This window comes from Eretmochelys imbricata, chromosome 14 (genome assembly GCF_965152235.1).
Source record: "Eretmochelys imbricata isolate rEreImb1 chromosome 14, rEreImb1.hap1, whole genome shotgun sequence".
Taxonomy (NCBI): domain Eukaryota; kingdom Metazoa; phylum Chordata; order Testudines; family Cheloniidae; genus Eretmochelys; species Eretmochelys imbricata.
In genome coordinates, this window is record NC_135585.1 from 15,469,167 (window position 1) to 15,484,231 (window position 15,065).

Sequence of the window (15,065 nt, forward strand, 5' to 3'; positions counted from 1 at the left end):
GGGACACACTTGTGGCTATTACAAATCGCGACGGCGTGGCCAATTGCCAGACACGGCTAGTTAACAAATCAGCGAGGCATGTGGGTTCTCTCTTGGGGTGTTTTGAAATGGGTTGGAACAGGGCCATGGGGCAGGTCTGTACCGTTCTGTGGCTCTACGGGAAGGCGTGAAACCTTCCTGTTCTCTGCTAGCAGTGACCACGGCCTGGGTGCCACAAGAGCTACCAGCTTTGTACACAGTGGCCTTCCTGTTTCACAGCCTGGTGTGCAGAAGGGGCTTATTCCAGGAGTGGGAGGACATTTTTTCCCCGCATCCTGTCCTGGTGCTCCGTTCTGTGTCTTCTCTGGGCTGTTTGCCCATCCAGCCACGTTTTGGGGGGGACTATCAAAGCGCTGGGTGTGGCAGGTCCAGAGAGCTTTGCCCAGCAGTTGAAGACATTCTCCCTTCTAAACACAAATCCTGCAGACCTGGTTTCTTGGGCTCAGTAGCTTCCTGGTTGGGCTGGAACAAGGGGTGCAGAGTGAGGCTGGGTGGGGTGCAGAGCCCAGAGCGTGCTGTTGAGTGGGGTTAGTCTGTGCTAATCTGCCAGGCGTCCCCTCCCGCTTGGCCAGTTCTCCTGACGACTTCTGCCTGGATATTGCTGTATAGCCTGCTGGGAGTGATGGGAAGCCCCATCGCATGTCACCGTGCTCTGTAGATATTGGTAGTGCCAACGGCAGCAGGTCTGCACGGGGTGCTGCCTGGGGCAGGGAAGCGCTTTCCTACTTGGGAGTCACTGACTGTGACTGTTGCCCTGTGGCATCTTTCCTCCTAGGCTATCCCGGAATGATGCAAGTACCAACTTACCACCCCATGCCAGTGATGGGTGGAATGATGCCAGCACCCATGCCAATGATGCCAGCACCCATGCCAGGTAACAAAATGCAAAAATGTCCCAGTAAATAAAAGGGGTGGTACCGTTTTTGGAATGAGGGGATGGGCGGGCGTTGAGTGAGTATATTTACACTGGCCTTTCACCCTTGGGGTCCCTTTGAACTCTCTGATTCTGTGATGCACTTTACAGATGACACATACAGGAGTTGTAGCAGTCACCCCTGAAATGCAGCCACCTCTGTGTTGGAGCATGGCTGTTCAACAGCCCTACGGCCACGCACGATAGTTTAGAGCAGGAAATGGAAAATGTGTGTCGTATCCAATTGAAAGTGCAGGAGGGATTTAGGGAGGGAGGCAGGGTATAGTCACCCAACTTGGACTGGCCCAGGACAATCTCTTGTTTGTTTGCAGATGGGCAAGCTAAGAGGTACATTCCTGGGGTGGGCTCGGTTCTGCCATGTGCACCTCATTATCAGGCTCTGATTTTTCATTTGCCCCAATTTTCATTTCATTTTTCATTACACTCACCGCTTGCACCCCAGACACTTCTGTGTCCCCAGCCTGATGTGCAGTGGACCCTAGTGGGCACTCGCCTGCCCCACCGGGAGGGCAGCTGCACTGGCCCCATTATTCTTTATTGTGTCGTCTCTCTCTCTCCCCCAGCCATGGTTGCGCCCCAGCCCATGGTCCCAGCTGTGGATCCCAATCAACTCGCAGCACAACAGCAAGCCTTTATCAACCAGCAGGCCCTGCTCATGGTGAGTGGAAGGGAATGGGGGAGGGGACACGTCTCTCTGAGGAGAGAATGCACCAGGGTGAATGCACTGAGAAGGCTGAGCTCCATTCCCTTCCCCACCGAGCCCAGTCTAGCTTGTCCCTGACATGCTGAATTTCTCTGCCATGTGCCTCTGAGGGTATTAACTGGTGTGTGTAAGTGTAAAGATTTGGTCACTTAAGCCTGTGAAGTGAGGAACCCTTATTATCCCCGTTGTGCAGAAGGGGAAACTGAGGCACACAGAGGGTAAGTGACTTGCCCACAGCCACATTATGGGTGAGTGACAAAGCTGGGAATAGACCACAGGAATCCCCAGCTTGAATCACTAGAAACAAAAGCCCACAGCAGCCAACCGGGGAGTCACTGGGGATACAAATCCTGCAGCATCTCCTTCTGTCTGGCCCAAGGTGTATTAACTCCGTAGCCTAGCGCCTGACAGTACGTTTACCCTCTCTGATGGAACAACCTCATCACTGAGCGCTTTACGTGGATGGTGTGGTGGGGATCCAGAGTTCCTTGAGCGTGCCTGCTTGGGCTGTGGTGGGTCTGGGCGTGCCTTAGCCCATAACACTGGGGAACCCCGAAAAGTTACATGAATAGGCCTGTTCAGGAGATGAGTGGTTCTGTGCCTCCTGGGGGAAGAATGGGGGAGGGTTTGCCCCGTCTCCGGTGTGTGGGTACGCAGCGATCATGGAGACTTGGATTTCTTCTTCCAGGCTCAGCAGATGACCCTTCAGGCCATGACAATTTCCCAGCAGCAGCAGCGACAGAGGTCTCCTGAGCCCTCAAGGCCAAGACAAGCCCTGACTCCACAACCAGCCCCAGCTCCAGCTCTGGCCCCGGCCCCGGCCCCAGCTCCCAAACCAAAGAGACCCAATAACCACAAGAATGCTGCACCAGCAGCTAAGACACCAGAGCCCCTGGCTGATGCAGCAGAACCGGTACCAGCCAAGCTGTCTCCAGCAGCAAACTGAGTTTCCATGTGACGATGCCCCTGTTCCTCCAGTTGCCTGGTGGAGGTGGAGGGGGGTGGTGGAGAGCCTCGCTCAGAGAGTTGTGTACAGCTACCATGCTGAGTCCTGTCAAACTTCACTCACAGAGGATTAAAGATGCAGGACCAAATGTTGGGGGGTGGGTTGCCATTGACGTCCGTGAAACTGCAGGGTTTGCCGGTTCATTCCCATCTGGCCCTGATGTCCATGCAAACTCTGCAGTTTCACTGACATCAATGTCAAAAGCCTCAACACTGAGGCCATGTCTGTGCCACGGGGTCTACATTGGCAGAGCCATGGCGTCATTGCCATGCTGGCACAACCCTGTCGTGTAGACGCAGCCTACGCTGACAGACAGGGATTTTCCATCTCTGTAGTGACACAGCCTCCCCGGGTGACAGTAGCTACACTGACAGCAGCATTCTTCTGCCCGCCTAGCTGCATCTCCGAGCTACAGTGCTCAGGGGTATGGATTTTTAAAACCTCTGAGCAATGTAGCTGGATTACCTAAGTTTTAAGTGTAGACCAGGCCTGAATCCCTTGCCTTGTCTTGCAGTTACCTGCCTTGAGGGTGTGGACGGGAGCTTCGCTCTCCTTCCTGCCTCCATCCTTGGTTCTGGGCTCAGGTTCCTTAGGGGTGTGGGGGGAGCTGGGTCTCCCTAGGGGTGTGTGTGAGGGGAGGCTCTCAGTGCAGCTCAGCAGGAACTATTGTCTATTTCATATAGTGCTGTCTGCACAGTTGACACACGCACTTTGGAAAAGGGTCCGAGCCTGGATCAATCCGAACACTCCCGGCACTGGGGGAAGTTCTGGATCCAGATCGGAGTCTGAACTGCACCGCTGGGCCCCATCTGTGTGTGTAAGAGAGAAAGAGAGAGAAAGGGAGTAGTTAAGGGGATTACGTGGTCAGCCAGGACAGAGGAAAATGCCCCATATTGTATGTGTGTCCACCAACAGTCCTAACTGGGCTTGTTTGGGGGGTGGGTGTTGTAGATCCACGTCTACCAGGAAGAGCAGCTGACAGATAGTGACAAGGACTCAGACTTCCAAGACACCTTCCAGCAGAAGCGGGAGTACTTCCAGAAAATGGGTGAGTTGCTGCTAGGCCGTGAATCTCACCCCAAACGGGACCCAGCCTCCCCTGGCTTTAGTAGCCATAAGCCAGCCTGTTCCTGAAGCAGCTCCTGGTGCAGCAGCGTGAAGCCCAGAACGGGAGGTGCATGTTCAGAACTCATTCCAAACCCTGTGTGATCCTGGCCCGTGATGGGCTGGGTTCTGGTTCTGAGTGGGAGGCTCAGAGGTTTTTTGGGGTCTCCTGTTGGGTTGGAGAGCGTGTGTGACTCGTGCGGGGGATATGACCCCCATGCAGAGCAATTGGTGCTTTAACCCAGAACTCTGCCTGCTCCAGCAGCAGCGTGGCAAGGATAGGGCTTGGCACCACCAGACCTAGAAAGACCTTGCCTGCTCTGTGCTCACCCCCGGGCCCTCCTCTCCTTTCAGGACAGCAAACAATCGAGTTGAAGAAAGTCAGGCCCCCTTCCAAGAGCTGGACCCCTCCAAGAAATCCACAGCAGGAGGAAGAGCGGTCCAGCCCAGAACCAGAGACAGGTGAGGCCGTGCGCTGAGGAGGGTGAGAGACCCTGGCAGGTGGAGAGCTCTCCCAATGCAGGGCCAGATCCTAAGGGGGCTGAGCACCTGTGCAGGACGCTGCTCCCTTGGATTCTCGACAGAGTCAAAGGATCCTATTGCAGCCCCTGGAGCAGCAGTGCGGCCCCTGGAACTGTGTGCTAGCGGCCCCACCCCTCCCGACTGCTTAGGGTACAGATGCCAGAAATCCTGTGCTCCCCCAATTCTGGTAGAGTGGAAACACGCTGGTCCCACTGCCTCTGATGCCTCCTGCAGCTGATGGTGAGAGGGCAAGAGGTTGGCAGCCATCCTTTTGATCTGGGAGACCTGAATGGGGAACCTCTGGAGGCCACTGAGCAACACACAAATGCCCCTCCCTCCCTGCCTCACTCCGGCTTTGAGTAGCTGTGAACCCAGCCTTGATGTCCTGCACAGTCGTGCAGGGTTGCATGAGCGTTCATTGATTTTTGTGAACTCCTTGTTCCGCCTCTTGCAGTCCAGCCTGGAATGAAGCAGCGGAGAAGGGAGGAGAAGGCCATGGGCTTTGGGGAGCAGGGGTAGCTGGGAAAGAGTGATGGAGCCCCCCAGGGGCGTGGAGCCCCTCTGGGGAACAGGAGGCAGCTTTTAGTGCAGAGAGGAGATTTCTCTTGTGCTGCTCACCGGCTCCCTTGGTAAATACCCTCCTGCCCCGCAGCCCCGGCGCCCCCTTCGCCACGTCCCGTGCCAAAGCAGAAAGTGCAAGAGAAGAAAGCAAAGAAGGAGCCATGCCCTGTGGTGGCTGCAGAGTCGGCACCAAAGAGAGAGCCCAGCCGGGAGATCCGCAACATTATTAAGATGTACCAGAGCCGGCCAGCCCCGGAGCCACAGCCCATCATGCCCGTCAGGTGAGGGGGTGGGGCAGGCAGGGAAGGGGAGGAATCATGTCCTATGCTCTCTGTGTGATTGCATTGGTGCCATGCTGCCCCATGTGTAAACTGGAAAGGTCTGTTTCCTCTTGCCCTCCAGGAGGCCGTCCAAGTCCTTCCTGAAGAAGAGTGACCCCAAGAACGAAGCTCTGGCCAAGCTGGGGATGGCGAGCCCTCAGCCCCCAAAATCGGTGAGCGCTTCCCATGCCGACCCCAAACCAGCACACGTCCTATTATGGCTTCAGCATCTTCCGATCTACTGTCTAGTGGTTAGAGCAGGGGACTGGGAGCCAGGACTCTTGGGTTCCACTCCTGACTCTGCCACTGGCTGGCTGTGTAACCCAACCACCCTAGCTATACCACTCGCTTGGTAGGATGGGTTATGGGTCCTAATGCTCATTGATAAAGCCTTGGATGGGAGGGCCCTGGGGTCATGACTTCAAGTTGTTATATCAGTATGTGTTCAGGGCTGACCAAGGGACAGACCAACCTGGGGATTGCTGTCCGCCCGGTGCTGGCTTGGCCATGGGGATCCTGGCAAGCTGATGTCTTTTTTTCCACTGTGCTGTGGGTGGCTCCACCGCTGAGCACTGGACTACTGCACGTCTGGCTTTAATTAATGCACGTCTGTGTGTAACCTGGCTGCCGGTTTATGGGGCTCCATATTGTTGCCCCTGTGGTTCCTGCCCCAGGGCCTGGCAAGCTGCCCCTGCAGCTGCTCTCGGAGAGCATCCTACCCCGAACCCACAGAGGCAGAGTGTGACTGTATCGAAAACGCTTTCTCTCTCTGCTCCCAGCCCTCCTCTCTGAAGAAGAGTCCCAGAGGAGCTCCGCCTCGTCCACCCATCAAGAAGGGCGAGACCGCCACATCCATCAGGGAAAAGCAGCAGCCTCTCTTGAATCTCTTTCGCCAGCAGCCGGCCGCTCCCGCTGCTTCCCTCATCCCTCCGCCTCCCCCACTCCTGCCCCCACCCCTTCTGCCTGCTGAGCAAGCCACGGAGCAATATGAGCCGAAAGGTGAGCGGGGCCCTTCCATGCCACACCTAGGGGTGAAAGTAAGTCGAGTGACTTATCGGTACTTCTGGGGCCAGCTCTGGCGCCCGGAAGGGGCGGGGTCTAGGGCAGAAGGGGTGGGGTTGAGGGGGTCAGAGCCAGCCCCAGCCCACCCTGTAAGGTAAGTGCCCCCCCCCACCGGGGTAGCAGCAGCAGCCCAGGGCTCCGGGGGCTATTTAAAGGACCGGGGCGGCAGAGGCAGCTGGAGCCCCGGCCCTTTAAATATCCCCTGGAGCCCCCACTACCCCAGGGTTCTGGGGGCTATTTAAAGGGCCCGCAGCTCCCCTACTTCTACCGCACTGGTCCTTTAAGTAGCCGCTGGAGCCCTGGAGTAGCGGCGGTGGGACTCCAGTGGCTATTTAAAGGGCCCGGGCAGTAAAAGCAGGGGAGCCCCAGGCCCTTTAAATAACTGCCGGAGCCCTGCAGCCGCTACCCCAGGGCTCCAGCAGCGGGACTCTGGAGGCAATTTAAAGGGCCTGGGGCTCCAGCTACTGCTGGGAGCCCCAGGCCCTTTAAATTGCCCCCTGGGGAAGCCGGACTGCCCCAGTACGGTACACCGGCTCTTGCCGGTACACCGTACCGGGGTGTACCGGCTTACTTTCACCTCTGGCCACACCCTTCCCCTTCACTGGTGTGTGTGGAACGAGTTTGGGGGGTCTTAGCCCAGTTCACAGTGGGCACATGGGCACATGTGGTAATTGGTTTTTTGCTGTCAGCCGACAGGCCAAGGAGCGAACAGGCCGTAGGACCTGAAACAGCCTCTGTCCCGCAGAGCGGGCCCTTCGGCTCCGTTTGGGGCATCCCAGTCGTGCGGTGTCAGGGAATCTCACGCTGGTGCTGTGGGTAAAACAAGGGCCTCGCCCTCTGGTGCTGTGGACTGAGCCACTTTGGCCAGCACTAAATTGGCTTGTCAGTGCAATGGAATGCAATCGGTAGAAACGTCAGAGGGGCTGGGCGGATCTCACTACAGCTAAGAAAAGCCAAGGACCTTTGGGCTGAAGCTCTGCCAAAGTCCAGCCAAGTTTCAGTATTAGACTCGTTATCAAAGCTGCAATTAAAGTGGTGACGCACTTTGGAATGGTGAGGAATGTGAAGCACAGGGATCCTGCCTTTCAGAGCCCTCCCGAGGGGCTGGGCTCCTTCTGCATCACAGCCCACCCCAACGTACTCGGAGAAATCGACTGACGTGTCTGAGAGGCAGCATTGTTGAGTGGTTAGAGCATAGGCCTCGGAGACAGATCTGGCTCTATTCCTGGCTCTGCCATTTAGGCCTGGGCTGCACTTAAAACTGAGGTTGACATAACTACAGTGCTCGGGGGTGTGAAAAATCCACACTGCTGAGCACAGTTGCCATGCCAACTGAACCCCCAGTGTAGACACAGCTAGATGGAAGAATGTTTCCATCAACCTAGCCGCAGTTGCTTGGGGAGGTGGGAAAAACCCCTTCCATCACTGCAGGCTCCGTCTATGCTACGGGGCTACATTCGCATAACTACGGTGGATGCCACAGCTATGCCATTATAGTCCCCATAGTGTAGACACAGTCTTGCTTGCTGTGTGGACTCTCCATCAGCCTATAAAATGGAGCCGATCCTTACCTTACAGAGGAGTTGGGATGCGCCCATTACATTCTCTGGGAGTTTTGCCTTGGATTACAACAGGAGCCATTCATTCATAAATATTCATCAAGTGCTTTGTGCTCCTCAAGGGGAGAGCGTGCTAATGATGTGCAAAGCGCTAAGAGATGTTACTAAAAGCACTGGAGATGTTACTGTAAATAAACACTCCATTTGTATTGCACCCTCCACAAATATCTTCGTGCATGGCAATTATCATGGGGCAGAAATTGCTGTATTGTAGAATACTGCCCCTCCTGACTCTCCCACTCGTTCTAAAAACGCAGGTGTTGAGGAAAGTCCAGACAAACCAAGATATTTGAAAATGCCTAAGTGAATTATAATGGAAGTCTTAACCCTGGGATGTCTTTAGTCTGTGGGCTGTCTCCAAACTCTGAGGTGTCAAAGTTGAGACCATTTGCATGTAAACATTTGTAACTTTAAAACTGCCGATTGTCTTCAAACCTAGATTGTTTAGTCAATCTCCTGGACAATTAAAAATCAAGCCAAGCATGAAGACTCTATGTGCCATACTGGTAACTCACTGTCTGTAAGATTGTATAAGAGTTTCTATTAGATCATTTGACAAACAATCATTTAAAAAGGCATAAAGTGAGGCCATATTCTGATGTGTAAGCATAAGAGGGCAGCTGTTCCATCTGGAACTCTCAAGTTCCTCATTTCTTTCCCTGGAATGGACTTTGCATATGTAACACTGTGTATAAACATTGCCAGACATGCCCGATAAGTCACGCCATTATCCCTTTTGTGCGTGAGGTCACATGTTTAGTGAGAACAGGCTGGTCACTGATTTCTGAAAATGTCGCTCTTTGAGACAATGCAGCGCCTCCCTCCTGTCCTGGCGAGTCTTTGGCTGGGGACACAGCATTCCCATGGTGCCCCAGAGCTCCCCTGACTCTTCTTTCCTCCCATCCAGGCTCTGGTTGGACAATGGCAGAAGAAGATGCGGGCATCAAGACACAGCTCTACAAGCTCACTGCCAGTGTCAGTTTCTCATATGCCACTACACCCTGGAAAATCTTCCTCCGCAAAGAGGTATGGCCTGTCGCCCAGGGGTTCCCACGGCAAGGATGTGTGCCAGCTGCAGAAGGGAGGAGTGCAGTCACCCCCCAAAATCTGCAGCCGTAGGGAAACCTTGCTTTGCCTTGTGCTCCATCTGTGCTGGAGACAGTACAAAGCCAGCTGCAGTGGTATGCCCAGTATGACCCAGTGGGTAGGGAAGGCACTGAACTGGGAGTCAGGACCCAGATCCCTTGTTCCCAGCTTGCTGTGTGTCCCTGGGCAAATCACTGCACTTTGTATGCCTCAGTTTCCACATGTATGGTTGCCCACTTTTGTAAAATGTGAGCAATGGAGGAAAAACACATATAAGCGACCTATTTCTGTAAGCTGCCTCTTTCTTCCTGGATCCCGGATGTCCCACCTGCCGTGTAGGGGGCGTTCCACTTTGTAACACAGCATCTCTGGGAAACAGACTCACACAAGAGGAGGGTTAGGACTCTTGCAGAGCTGGAGGTGGGGCATTGGGACAGTCCCAGGTCAGTATTGGAACCAACAGACACCTACTGACTCCTCCCAGCCCTAGCCAGCATGGTATCTAGGAGAGTCCATGTGGATTGACTGATCCTCCAGAGCCCTCTGATTTCCTTAATTATCGCGAGCATGTTTGGCAGCTGAGCAAGCGCTGACGCGGCCAGGCTTCTCCCATTGCTCCACTGCTTTGGTGATGCGTCTTTTCTCCTTTAGCTCTCTTCCCCCAGCACTGCTGTCTTTGTCTCCAGTGTAAAGCTGGAGGTTGACCCTTTGTCTGGTGGTAGGACAGCTGGATCACAAAACAGTTCCCACGGGAGAACCTGTGGTTACAAGTCTAACATTGGTGATGTTTTCATTGTGCAGGTGTTTTACCCCAAAGAAAACTTCAGTCACCCGTATTGCTTGAACCTTCTATGTAAGCAGGTAAGTGTGTGTGTGTGTGTCCCATTCCATCCTCTCTGTTCACTAGTCTCTCCAACATTCTGCCTCCTCATCTTCATCATTAACAATGTTGGTCCCTCCCCTGTATCGGTCCAAGTCATGCACCTGCTCTCTGCTCCCTGAGTCTCTAATTGATATGCAGCTTCAGAGACTCCGCTGGGCTGATGTATTTAGAAATATCTCCAGTGGAATCCCATCTGCTTTGTTCCTTTGCAGATCATGCAAGATACTTACTCGGAGTCCTGCATCCGGATCTCCAAGGAGGAGAGGCGCAAGATGAAAGACTTGTTGGGTAACCGGTGGCTTGGTTCTTCCCCAAGGCGGGGATGCAGAACTCCTAGCAGGAGCTGAGAGGGTTACATGAGAGAACCTGGCATGGGTGATGTTGCAGGGAATAGGAGTTGTATTGGCAGATGGCTTCACTAGCATTAAGCCTGCAGCATTTGTATCTGCAAAGCAGCCTGGGAACATTAACTAATCCTCTTGGCGGATCTGTGACCCAGAGACATTTAGATGGGGGTAAACTGAGGCACAGAGCAGTGACATAGAGTTGCCTTAGGCTGCATCATGAGTTGGAGGCAGAGACTGATTAGAAGTTTGGTGCTCCTGCCACCAGGCTCCATCCACTAACCCCATTGCCTCAATGGGAGTTTCATTGGATGTAGCAGGCTTTGAGGGGACGAGTCACACAGGTGTGTGCTGAACCGCACTGGAGTGTCCTTGTCCCAGCGCCTGCCAAGCCAGCAAAAGCGGCTTGGCTTTGGGGATTGTGCTGGTGGGAAGGGGGCTGCAATGACACGCCGTGTGGGCTGGATATTACTTTGAAGAGGGCATGTTCAGACACAGGGGGCTTCCTCAGTCAGAAAGAGGCACCAGCAGGGGGCAGGAAGTTAGCTGTGGAGGGAAGAGGCAGGAGAAGTTTTTATTGTGGGGAAGACCGAGTACCACTGGCCCAGACAAGGGGGGCCTGATATTCAGGACCAGCCCCTCCCACGGTGGCTGGGAATAGGGCAACTTGGAGACCCAGGGACCAGGTGGTCCCATTGTGGTGACTTTTGGGTAGAGATGGGCTCCAGCTGCAAAATTCACCACTGGAGCCCAATTTCCAAAGGCCTCCAAGTTGGGCCCCTCGCTAGCTGAGCACAATTAGTATGTGAACTCCTAGTGGAGAGGCTGGGCCATCCCTACCTTCGGTGACAGAGCTTCTGCTTTCTGTTCCTGGCAGCAGAATTCCAGGTCGGCATGGACACCACCTCCATTCTAGAGGACGGGATAAAGAAGAGGATTGTGCTGGCTGCTCGGGATAACTGGGCCAACTATTTCTCCCGGCTCTTCTCAGTTAAGGTGAGTCTGTCTGTCTCTTCTCCAAACCCCAGATCAGCATTCCCTCTGCCCCCCGCAAGCATTGGGATAGTGGGGGAATCAAAATTCAAACACAGGCCCAACTCAGCGTGTGCCCCTGACCCCTTTCTTTATATAACCCCCATTTCCAAACATTCTACACTAGGGGGTATTAAAAACCCTGATTCTGCAGCTCTGTCCCATTTTGTGTCCCTTCCTATCCACCCTTCATATGCTCTCCCTATCAACTCTTTTCCCTTGTCTGTGTCTTGCTTTCTCTCTCCTATCTCTTCTCCTTGTCTATCTTTCCACCCCCCTCCGATTCTCATATCTCCCTGTCTGTCCTGGCTCTCTGCTTGACACCTGCCATCCTCTCATTGCCTGCAAGTCAATTCCCCCAGCATGCCCCCATCCGTCCTTTGGCCTATTTAGCGCTCAGTCTTGTCCCTCGGTCTCTGCCTGTCTGCTGTGTCTGTTGATTGTCAGACTGGTGTAGAAATATCACCAGAGTGCTGCATTCAGGGGCTGGCAGTACCTTGTCACCTTTACATATGGCAGAAAAGGTCTCCCCAGATGCATCCTTTCAGACGGGGCCCATGCTAAGGTCTCTGCCAGGGGGCTGTGGTCAGGACCTGCCTGTGGGTGGATTTTTCTTTCAGGGGGAAAGAGGAAGCGACGTCCAGCTCCTTGGGGTTTCTCACCGGGGACTCCGGCTGCTGAAGATGGCAAAAGCAGCCAGCTTCAGCCCTGAATACCTGAAAATCCTTTGCAGCTACAGGTGAGGGGCTGGGCCCGGAGGTGGGTTCAGGAGGAGCCAGCAGCAGGACTTAAATGTACAGGGGGTGGTTCCTGCAGGGCAGGAGGGCAGGTCCGTTGCCTCGCTATCGGGCAGTTCTGGGTGCGCCATCTTGTGATGACAGGTTTCAGAGTAGCAGCCATGTTAGTCTGTATTCGCAAAAAGAAAAGGAGTACTCGTGGCTTAGAGTACTTAGAGACTTTCGTGCTCAAATAAATTTGTTAGTCTCTCAGGTGCCACAAGTCCTCCTTTTCATCTTGTGACGGTGACGTGCAGAATGTGCTCTGCTGCGTCAGCGTGTGGAGCTCTGCTCCTTGAGCAGGAGAAAGACGGGTGATGCAAGCAGAGGATCTCTCTTGAGAAGGGGCGACAGCTTCCCTGCCTACACGCCGCCATTTGGAGAGTGTCGCTCAGCCCTTCTGGGGTGATTTTTGCGGGCTGGCCTCATCAATTTTTTAAGGCTGTTTAGTTTCCTTTCAGCCTCCCCTGCCTTGTGTTCCGTTTGCAAGGTGCGAGTGCCATTGCCGGGTCTGTTCTCCCCGGGGGCAGTTGCACAAGGGATTGTGATGCTAATGAAACACTGAACAGCCCTTCCTGCCCTTGGTCGCCCCGGTGATACCATACGAGCGAGCACTGGAGGCATCCCCGGTGCTGGTGGCTGGAGCATGTTCGGCCGTTTTCAGTTTTGCAGACGTGCTGTCGGTGGAGCTGAGGGGCAGCAGCAGCCTGGAGTTCTCCCTGAAGAACGAGCAGCTGATCCTGCACTCGGCGAAGGCTCGGCAGGTCAAGGCCATGGTGGAACTTTTCCTCCAGGAGCTGAAGCAGGTGAGGGAGCGGCTGAGGTGCGGCAGTGAGCGCGTATGGCCCTGGCAGGGCAAAGTGCCGTACGAGGACTCGTCAGTCAGAGGAACCAGAGAGACAGGCAGCAGCCCCCTCACTGTCCCCTTCCCCCACAGGACTCCAACTATGTCATTGCTCTGCGCAGCTATGTCACAGATGACAAGAGCCTCTTGAGTTTCAAGAAGGGTGACCTCATCCAGTTACTGCCCATGCAGGGGCTGGAGCCAGGTGAGAGCATGGATCCAAGCTGGGCAGGATGGGAATCAACCCACAATTGCAGTGCCCAGGGGCCCACCATGCCAGACCTGGGTCCCAGACGTTCCACCTGCCATGCAGGGGACGTTCGGCTATGTAACACGGCATTGCTGGGAAACAGACCCAGGCAAGGGGAGGACTGTAATCCGGGTACTGGGACTGCCCCTGCCCAGCATCAGAACCAGCAGACCCCCACTTCCTCCTCCCAGCCCCTGCCAACGGGGTACCAGGGAGATCCTCTAGTGCCTTTCCCAGCATCATCTGCCACCATCTGGGGGGAGCTAAGGGATGGAGGCATGCAACGGCCTGGTACAGCATGAGAAGAGCAGTCTAGGAATTAGAGCAGGGGAGGAGAGCTCTCCTCTGTGCCCTCCTGCCCAGCTCTGCCACTGACTCTCTGAGTGACTCTGGGCAAGATACATCCCTGCTCTGTGCCTGTTTCCCTGCCCGCATAGCAGGGATGTTACTCCGGGGAGCCGTGAGGCTCTCTGCCACCTGTAAAGCCCTCAGAGGTGCTTGCCAGAAGCACAACCCCTCCTTGCTCTTTACCTGATGCTGTCATGCTCCTTGATAGCGACCTGTCCCTCTCTTCACCCACATCTGGCAGACTGGCAGTTCGGCTCCATTGGTGGCCGCTCCGGCCTCTTTCCCTGCAGCATGGTGCAGCTGGCTGCAGCCCCTGATTACCTCAGCACCCACATGGACAGACAGGAGAGGCTCCAGAACAGCCTGAAAAGAGACCAGCTGGAGACGAGTGTTAGCAGGGAGGTGAGGCCTCTGGTGGGGTGCGGGGAGACATGGCTGGGCTCTGGAGTGGCTGTTGGAGGAGGGTCTCTGGAAAGGCAGAGGGAACTACCTGGCGGGAGGGTTCTGCCAGTGACTGATACCCAGAGGGAAGTAGGGGTGCACAGGTGAGAGGAAGAGTGGTCTAGTGGTTAGGGCACCAGCCTAGGACTTGGCACACCCCAGTTCAGTTCCCTACTCTGCCATGGACTGCCCATGTGACCTTGGTTGAGTCACTTAGTCTCCCTGTGCCTCAGGTCGCCCTCCGAACCATGGGGGTAACAGCACTGTCCTGCCTCACAGGGGTGTTGAGGATAATCCATTAAAGGCTGTGAGGGGAACAGATGAGTACCTTAGCTAAATTCCTGGAGGGGAGAGGGGACGACCCACTTGGGGAAGGGAAGGGTTCTGCAGAGGAGAGACAGATGAGCCTCAAGCAGGAGACTGGTGGTGGAGAGGCCCTTCCTGAGCTAACATTGGGGGCGGGTCTGGTATCTGTCCCCCTCAGGGCTCTGTCCCCAGCCTGGCATCAGAAATCACCAGCTCTGCCTTCTCCCCAGATGCCCATCACTACACCATGGTGGAGTTCGCCATGGCACACTTCCGGGAGGCCCAGTCCACGTGAGTAGCCTGGGCCCCTTCTGCCCGTGGACGTATGTGTGCGTATGTACACGCAGGCAGCCCCTGCCTGTGCAGAGCGAGCCGTGGGCATTTCTTGTGCCAAACAAATGTCCCCTCTCTCTAGGCTGGGATGGAAGGGGATGAGTGCGGAGAGGAGGAGCCCAGCTACCCTGGTCGAGCACACCAAGGTGGGTGTATTTGGGGGTGGGAGAAAGGAAGGGTGAGTCTGCAGCTGGAACTTCAGCCCAGGGCCACTGTGGAGGGGGGCGGGGGGGTTAGAGTCGAGGGCTGATGGGCTGGAGTTCCTGGGCCTGCAGGGTGCATCGACCATGCTGGGATTTCCTGTGTTGCCTGCACTTCCCAGCGAGGCTAGCATCTCCCCTGTGCAGCTCCACCCCACTCTGTGCTCCCACTCACCTCCGCGGCTCCCACTCTGCAGGTCCCAATCCAGGAGTCCCTGCTTCAGTACTCCGACAGCGAGATGAACGAGCTGGCAACAAAGAGCTTTATGAGTAAGTCGCTGCCCTGAGGCATAAAGGGGTGGGGCTGCAGGAGCCTGGAGTGGGACTGATTTAGACAGTCCCAGTGGCCACA

General features: G+C 55.2%; 1 protein-coding gene across 1 annotated transcript in view; it reads left to right on the top strand.

Annotated features, from left to right (window-relative positions):
* MYO15B (myosin XVB) overlaps positions 1-15,065 on the top strand; it is an 81,699-nt gene that overhangs the window by 53,989 nt on the left and 12,645 nt on the right. Inside the window, exons 35-53 of the mRNA XM_077833996.1 lie at positions 815-925; positions 1,528-1,631; positions 2,365-2,589; positions 3,634-3,730; positions 4,141-4,248; positions 4,961-5,150; positions 5,272-5,362; positions 5,969-6,188; positions 8,778-8,896; positions 9,758-9,817; positions 10,052-10,127; positions 11,061-11,179; positions 11,836-11,954; positions 12,656-12,797; positions 12,929-13,040; positions 13,675-13,835; positions 14,359-14,471; positions 14,596-14,659; positions 14,911-14,983. Of these exons, the coding sequence (XP_077690122.1) occupies positions 815-925; positions 1,528-1,631; positions 2,365-2,589; positions 3,634-3,730; positions 4,141-4,248; positions 4,961-5,150; positions 5,272-5,362; positions 5,969-6,188; positions 8,778-8,896; positions 9,758-9,817; positions 10,052-10,127; positions 11,061-11,179; positions 11,836-11,954; positions 12,656-12,797; positions 12,929-13,040; positions 13,675-13,835; positions 14,359-14,471; positions 14,596-14,659; positions 14,911-14,983 (2,304 nt within the window). The remainder of the gene's footprint in view (positions 1-814; positions 926-1,527; positions 1,632-2,364; positions 2,590-3,633; positions 3,731-4,140; positions 4,249-4,960; positions 5,151-5,271; positions 5,363-5,968; positions 6,189-8,777; positions 8,897-9,757; positions 9,818-10,051; positions 10,128-11,060; positions 11,180-11,835; positions 11,955-12,655; positions 12,798-12,928; positions 13,041-13,674; positions 13,836-14,358; positions 14,472-14,595; positions 14,660-14,910; positions 14,984-15,065) is intronic.